General features: G+C 35.8%; 1 protein-coding gene across 1 annotated transcript; it reads right to left on the bottom strand.

Annotated features, from left to right (window-relative positions):
* Positions 1-1,085: 1,085 nt before the first annotated feature.
* LOC132608961 (histone acetyltransferase type B catalytic subunit) lies at positions 1,086-7,715 on the bottom strand. Its single transcript, XM_060322783.1, has 10 exons — positions 7,572-7,715; positions 7,459-7,500; positions 5,390-5,499; positions 3,882-3,950; positions 3,493-3,531; positions 3,141-3,217; positions 2,917-3,016; positions 2,270-2,345; positions 2,036-2,196; positions 1,086-1,950 (listed from the first exon to the last, which is right to left on the bottom strand). Exons 1-10 carry the CDS (start codon positions 7,645-7,647, stop codon positions 1,309-1,311), a joined length of 1,392 nt encoding a protein of 463 aa, XP_060178766.1. The 5' UTR covers positions 7,648-7,715; the 3' UTR covers positions 1,086-1,308.
* Between the last annotated feature and the right edge of the window lie 538 nt (positions 7,716-8,253).

Here is an 8,253-nt window from a genome sequence, read left to right as displayed (position 1 = left end):
CAATTCTATATAGTATAAAACATCTTGAACATGTTTTTAGATATTTTGATAGGCGAAGATCACAAAGAGAGCTAGAGCATCACGGAGCACAAATTTGCACAATTTATTTCTTCTTTCTTCTATTTTTGTAGTTGAATTTGCAGTTGAATGATTTGCACAGATGTGCTCTAAATTATCGGGCATAAACATAATTAATACTTAAAATTATATGTAGAATAGATATAATATATATTAGGATACTTTGCCAAATGAAATAGCAAAATAGCACCCAAAATAATTAAGAAAACATTTTTGACCATCTATTTGAGATTCAAGAAGCGTAACTAGTTAATTAAAAATGTGGAGGGTCAAAATTGAGTGTTTGCTAATTAAAACCAAATTTAAATCACTTACCCAAAATTTGAAGGTGAAATCCCTTTTGAATCGCACTAGTCAATGGTAAATTAGCTCAAAATCCCAAAATCTGTCAAATCCATACTCCTAGTTACCTTCTTCACGACCACGTAGTGACACTCGCGATGGTGAAGAGCAGTCCAGCAATCCTCCTTCACGGATGCTACCACATCCCACCTGACCGCAATGCCCTAGTACCTTAACGATCGCGACCTAGTGCTTCGAGATTCGTGAAGCACTGCAGCTGCACCAAAAGAAAAGAACAAAAAATTGCACTGTCCAACTGTGATTTTCTTGCCCAAAACTCACTCGAACCCCTCACAGATCAACCCAAATCATCCCAACTAGTTATAAAACACTATATGAACTTAGCCAATCGGGGAACGGTTGCATTTATAGAGGGGAGACCCTTCCAATTCATTCACAAGCTGAGAGACGTTTTAATACCAACAGTTTGGAGGCACACCCTTGCATTGTGGGATTTTTTTTTTTTTTCAGAATTCAACAATAATGACCAAAGAAGAATGATTCATTATACTGAGGTCAAAAAGCTTTTGATCAGTTTCTCTTTTTTGTCCAGTAAATACTGAGGTAAATTAATTGTAGATCGGCCGAAGGTGCTACAATTCGAATTTCTTTCCAATTGCTTCATTTGGCACATATCTGTTAAGTACTCTAAACTACAAGATAAATTAATCAGTAAAAGCGATTGAGGGATAATGCGAAACGTTGCCTCACATCAAATCGTTCATACGGTTAAGCAAACAAGTCTCAAACATAATTGAAGACTAAACTTATTGAACCCAAGTACAGCTCATTTCATGTACAGCCACTCCTTTAAAATTCCAAAACTTCTGTATCATCGTCTATGGAATATGCATTTGTTAGGATGTGAAATACCAGCTGTCTTTATCTTCATTGCCGATGAACAGAAACCTTCTCTGCAATCAACTTGATCTGGTTCATTCGTTCATCCACCAGTTTCTGCAGCTGCTTCTCCACATTACTTTGATAATCAGCCTTCTCTATGCTACTAGATTCACCATTTTGCGATTTGAACATCACAAATGACATCTGCTGATCATATTCAGTTGGTACATCAATCACCTGCTTCCCGTCACCCTCTGAATCTTTCCCTAAAACTTCAGCCTTTACTCGGTGCGAAACAATTGCCCTGTATGTCTCCATATATTTGTTAATTGGGTCCAAGCGAAGATAGATAAGAATCTCCCAACATTGCTCAAACTGCTTCTTGTTGATTTTCAAAGTTTTCCTCACATCTTCAACAGCCCTCAATGGTGGAGCATACTTGCACATGTAGCTTTTTTTCGAAGGATTTTCCTGCTTTAAACGCGACACAACTGATTCTAGGGATTGCTGGATTGGGTCAAATACAAGCAAACGCTCGACGTCAATGCACGACCGAACATGTTGAAGAGAATCCTCGGGCTCTTCAATAGTCAGGTCATACACATCTTCAGATATTGCAACCCTGTTCAGCACCTCAAGAAGAAAACGACCATAACCTTTACGTTGGTAAGGAGGCATAACTAGTATCTGCCAACATCCAAATAAGTTACAAGTTAGAAAAAGCTATATTAAAAAAAAAATGTGTTCTAATGCCTAACTGTCAATTATTAACCTGCCCAAGCCGCAAGCGTGTACTTTCAGGATAACGATGGAAACGATAGACAGCTGCAAAACCAAGCAACCTTGAAAGGCTATCCTCCTGGGCATCTTTCCTTTCCTGGACTAGAAGATAGATTTCCCATCTAGGATCTAGGATGTCAATAGGGTTGCTACCTGGTTATAAATACCAGTATAAGTTTTGAAGCTAGCCAGAGATATTATCTAAGAAAAAGCATACAACAATTACCATCTACTAATAGTAGTACAAGTGGCACCAATCTGCTATAAAGGTCTCCTACAGGCGTGCCAACAATCCGGAATACCTGGAGCGATTCCGAGAAGGATAATCAATCCTCAGCTTATTTGTCAAAAAATACACACAGGCATAATGCATTTCAATACAACATACTCAGATTCCGCATGCAAAAGAAAGTGGTCATTCAAATGTTTTGAGAGAGAGCAGATGACAGACACGCACACAAACATCAGAAAAGCATAAATCTTCTTTTGGAAATGCTATGATTTTCCAATCAGGAAGGAGTAGCTTCTTATACCATTTTATATCCAAATAGTAGAAAGAACACCCCTAATATAAATGCTTCAAAAAAAATGTTCCATGAAGGTCTAGAAGATATCTTGCACCATATTAGACCATATTCCAAACTAATAGAAGATATCTTGCACCATATTCCAAACTAACGCATTGGATTGGCAGCTTAGTGTAGCTGCTTTAGTACTAGTTTATCCCAAGCTCTTAATAATATCAAAAAAAAACACATAAAGCAGGATGTAATGCAACATGCACCAAAGCATAATGCAACAGTGATAAAAAAGATATTACTGTTGTCATGCCCATCCTAATATGTCAAGAAAAGGGGTAGAGAAGGCACCTACCTCTACATCTGAAGGCTCTGATTTCAAAACACAATTAGATTCAGGGCTAGAGCCATTTGAAACTTTGTGCCGCAGTGCTTCAGCATTTGAGACAACAGACCTGTGTGCGAGCACAACTTATGATCTAAATATATGCTAGAAATTGGTAGGGCAAAATATTATTCCTCGTGGATGGTACGAAGAATCAACATGAAAAAATAGGTACAAGAAAGTTATGGACGAACCGGACATAATGGCATTCAGTTGAAAATGTTTGCAGGAAGGCATCTTTTTCATCAACAAGACTCTCAGCAAAAATATTCTGCTAGAAACATCACAATCAAAATCTATCTTGATAAACATACACTAACGGGTCGTTTGGTTCAAATGCAAATTATCCTGGGATTAACCAAGATTATCTATCCCCATCTAGAAGATGGGATAGATAATCTCATGATTGTGGTATGAGATTTATCTTGGTTTTAGGTAATACCCCCAACCAAACACAAAATAGATATCCACCAATCTTATACCAGGATAACCCACTTAATCCCTCCAACCAAACAGCCCCTAAGAGAAAATCCATATAGTCATTACCTGAAGAGCAGACTTTAGGTTTGTGATCCCTCTGCCTCCCTAGTAATCCAAAAAAAGAAATTCATATTTAAGTTAGAAGAAACAAGTCCAGCAAATCCCGAGAGTTAAACTTTTGGAGAGATTGAATTTTGGCTCTTTTCAGGCTGCAAAGATCCACTTGTAATGAGATATATTCAGAAAGTCTGAAATAACTCACAAAGAGACTTAACCATTAAAAGATCATGTAAGTTTGAACGATAAGACCAGAAGCAATAGAAGAGTGAAACAACAGATATATGATTACAAAAATGCAAAAGCTTTGTTCAGCATCACTAGAATGTAGTTCACTCATTTATACTTGAGAAAATTGAATGGTAGGAGCAAAAACAAGAAGCAGAAAGAATACTTACATCTGATGAGCTTTCGAAAGAAATATCAGCATAAGCATGAAAGGATATCAAGCTAACCCAAATAGTGATCTGCAAAATGGAAGCCATGACATAAACTAAAAGAACAGTCAATACAAGTAAGAGCATTATCAAACCTAAGTAGCAACGATACATTCTTTCATTTTCCTCTCTTTCCTTATGGAGGTGGACAGGGAGCAGCATTATCTGACTGCGTATGCTGGGTGACTCCAAGTTTATGACATTTATTTGAGATCACTACTGGGGTATCCACTATATATATTTTGGTCCACTAAATTGTACCCTTGTTGAATTAGAAATGTGGAGAGACACCGAACAGAAGATTCTGGCAAGATGTGCAAACCCGTATCTCGAAAAGCACCAACCAGAGAGGACAATGCATTCTAGAACTTGGAAGTTCCTGAGTTCATCCGAGTTCCAGAACATGTAGGAGGTAGCAAGATGATAGGAAATGTACTTTGGAAGGACTCGGCAGAAATTCAATAATCATCCATCCATCGCACTTAGCTACCCTGCAGCCCATCTCAGAATCTCACAAACCTTCGACCCCACACCCTAAAACTCTTTCCTCTCTCCTCACAAATATTACATTCCTCCCCTTCTTTTTTTCCAGATAAAGACTGCAGCCCTCCCTTAAACTGTGTGACCTCACCATTAACCTCATAGACCAATATTTCTAAGCCATCACGAGACGTGTAAGCAGTGTTATCAAAAGTGAAAAGATCAAAATAGCTCTGTGGTCAGCTGATGCTTTAAGCGCAAAGCGCAAATAAATCGTGGGCTTTAATGAAAAAAGGCGCAACGGTGCAAAAATAAAAATATATATATGTTTAGCCCAAGACTAATAATAATAAGCATGAATAACAAATATATGGACAAACAAATTGTAAAAACATAACGATAAAGTGAAATATCAATTATCTAGTGTCATCTCTTCAAGAGAGGCTCATTCGCAAGGAAAAGTATGTCTTAGAGCATTAATGATGACACTAAAGCGCACATAAAGCGAGGCGAAGCGCTCAACGTGTTTTGAGCTTCGCTTCAGGGCTTAAGCGCGCCTTTGACAACACTGCATATAAGAGAGAATATAGAAGGGTACGTCAGGAAGTTTGTGGCACAGAAGTAGACACTAAAGATAGCAATGTCTAGTTACTATCAAGTCCAATACGAACACTACTTAGACATAAACACAAATGTAGTCACATCATATCTTTTTTTGTTGAAAAACTTTGACACTCATATCAAAAGAACACTCAAGTCACTGTGCATGACAATATTCTACATTATTTTCTTGCTCTGACGGTTCTTCTTTTAGGTGCATAACAACAACAACAACAACCCAGTGAAATTCCACATCGTGGGGTCTGGGGAGGGTAGAGTGTACGCAGACCTTACTCCTACCAAGGTAGGTGCATATAAAAGAAAAATTAAAGAATAAATGAAACCAATTGAACTACTCAGCTACAAATATCACTTATGTGAAAGAGTACCTTCAGACCCTGATACCCAAAAATTCTGCCATCGTCTTCAAAAAAGTGATTCAAGTCAACTGGTTCAAGACAGAAACTGTTCGGGGAGTCCACATCCTCTTCACTAGAAACTAAGAACAAGAAAAAAAAAAACGTGTTATGGGACCAGTAATAAAGAGAATCAGGTTTCCAAGGGCAAACAAAGACAAATCATGCCAAAAGAAACTATATTGTCAAACATAGCTTAAAACAATGTGTAGGTCCAAGTTAACCTAATGATGGCTAGAGAGAAACCATACATTAGGACGTACATTATTTATTGTTTAGCATGCCTCTAAAAGAAAAATGAGAGACATCCAGTTAATTGAAGAAGACACTCTGGGTGTGTCTGTTATGAAGGAAAATGTTTTCCATGGAAAATGCTTTCCTAGAAAATGTTTTCTTGGAAAACAGAAGAAAACACTATTCCAAAAGCATTTATATGTAAGTAGTTTTTGGGGTGCGATAGGGTGGGAAGTGGGGGTTCAGGGTTGGGTGGTCAAGGGTCCAAGTTGGGGGGCGTTGGGTGGGTGGAGAGGAGACAATGAACTTGAAAGTCACTTATGGAACTTATTTTCCCTACTTCCATTAGTAGAAGTCATTTTCCTCATTTTCGAGGAACTTGCTTCCCTAAAGACAATGTTTTCCAATACATTTTGACCAACCAAACATGGAAAAATTGGAGAAAAAAAAATTGAATTCTTTTTCCCTCCACAGCAAACACCCTCTATGTCCCAAGTAGAAATCCATGCCTGCAAAACCAGTACCCTCTTCCTTCCACATGTTTAACAATGGAGCAAGGCAGAGTCAAAGCTTAAGCAAATGAAAATCTAGATCAGGTATAGCACCTCTATTTAGATTGAACTGCACTAATCTCACCCATAGATATGACTTCGGGAAAACACACAAAGAACGTGTTTGGAAACCACGGTGTATTTACTAGGTTGTGTAATTAATATCCTAGTCATTACACAGCTAGGAACTAATTACACAACATAGTAATTACAGAAACCTACTTGTTTGTTATAGTGTAATTACAGTGTAATTCCCAACATCATGTTAGGTTTAACTTCTATTTAGATGAAAAAGTAAATAAACTTCAATTATTGACAAATATATGTGTATATAAGAAATATTATTTATTATTAGGTATTTAAAATACATATCTTTTAAACATATACTTCATAATTATAAATTGATATCATCATAGAGAGTAATCGGTATATTCCAATTCATGCGAATATAATATGAAAATCATGATCTATTTTATTTTTTTGTATAACAAAAGAACATCGATGAGTTGAGAAAGTATTTTTCTATAACAAATATTTATACTAATGAATGGAAAAAAAAAGTTTATTTGAAGAACATGAGTATGTGTTTTAAACAAGTGTTCCTAACATATTTGAAGTGGAGGGAGAAAGAGTGTAAAAGAATAATATATTTGAAAAATCTCCTTGTAATTACACACCTCCTATTGAGAACTGAAGAGTGTAATTGCCTCCCTCATGTAACAAAGAGTCCAAAACTTTATAATTTAAACCCAAATGCAGTTACAAGGTGACCTTCCAAACAGGCTCTAAATCCCCTACCTATTTTATCCTAAATGTTACCGTACACTACATAGAGGCCTTAGTATAGTGACTCTTAAAGGACCTTTCTTTTCACAATTACTCCTGACTTGACACACCCTTTAATGAGCCAAAAATAGAATGACACTTTTACCATATCACCCCTAATTATTACTAAGGCATCTAATGGTTTAAATCAATCAAACATTAAAAGTTGAAATTTCCAACTCAATAATTAATAATAAGGGTAAAGTTAGACTCTTGGTTTTCCAAACTCGAGTAAAAATGGACAGAGGGAGTAAAAAAGAAGAAGAAAAAGGGAATAAAATAAATAATGAAGAAAATCACACTATTAAATAGCTGAGGATAATGGTGAGTGTATTTGACATTACAGGAAGCTAAAACGATACTAGTCTGAAAACACAGACAAACAATTGAGTAGTATTGTTTGTTAGAAAGAAGTAGTAGTAAAAGTCAAACCTATGTAAATAGTAATGCAGTCATTAGCTTCAATTCCAGCATCTGCAGAAAGAAAAGTGAATGATGAGAGAGAGCGTTGACGAAATGAACTCCATTATAAGCACTCCACTCACCAGTCTTAGAGAACCCGACCCGACGGCGCTTTTTGGGTTCGGTGATTGGATCGGAGGAATGGTGCTTCGTCCCCATAACTGCGCTCCTTAGGGTTTTGCTCCCAAGCGGGAAATGTTCTGGGGCGGGAAACAAAGATGCCGCGCATATATATATACTAGATGGCGCAGTGCTTATAGTGTATCTATGTATATATAGTTGTGTTTAGATAATGATAATATATATATATATATATATATATATATATATATATATATATATATATATATATATATATATATATACTATGTTCAAAATACGATTAATATAACATTATAGTTTGTGCTCCGTATCTAAAACTTTATTTTATTCGTGTTTGCTACGAAAATTTATTAATACTTTTTAAAAGAGAAGATTTGTTTAAAAGAAAACTATTTTCTTCTCTTTGAGATAAAATAATAGCAATATTTAAGCATCAGTTGATACTTTCAATTTTAATTCGATTAATTTAAAAGTGTAAAATACTTATTGTTTTTTATTAAATTTTGATTTGGATAATTCTAATACAAATTATTAAATTAATTTTACATGTTTGAAACGAAACAAAGTAGAAATTAATTTTCTATTTAAATGAAGAAATACTATTTTTTAATTTTTGGTAAATATTCTCGGTTTAACTCATTTTACTTGTCATGTTGTCTTTTG

This window comes from Lycium barbarum, chromosome 9 (assembly GCF_019175385.1).
Source record: "Lycium barbarum isolate Lr01 chromosome 9, ASM1917538v2, whole genome shotgun sequence".
Taxonomy (NCBI): Eukaryota; Viridiplantae; Streptophyta; class Magnoliopsida; order Solanales; family Solanaceae; genus Lycium; species Lycium barbarum.
This window is presented reverse-complemented; position numbering and strand designations above follow the sequence as displayed.

What these genes read in the sequence shown, in the direction of transcription:
- LOC132608961 (XM_060322783.1), bottom strand. Translation starts at nt 7,647, where the DNA reads ATGGGGACGAAGCACCATTCCTCCGATCCAATCACCGAACCCAAAAAG. An exon ending in GGTCGGGTTCTCTAAGACTG is followed by an intron (nt 7,501 to 7,571) that starts GTGAGTGGAGTG and finishes TTCTTTCTGCAG; the next exon opens with ATGCTGGAATTGAAGCTAAT. An exon ending in CTGCATTACTATTTACATAG is followed by an intron (nt 5,500 to 7,458) that starts GTTTGACTTTTA and finishes TCTTGTTCTTAG; the next exon opens with TTTCTAGTGAAGAGGATGTG.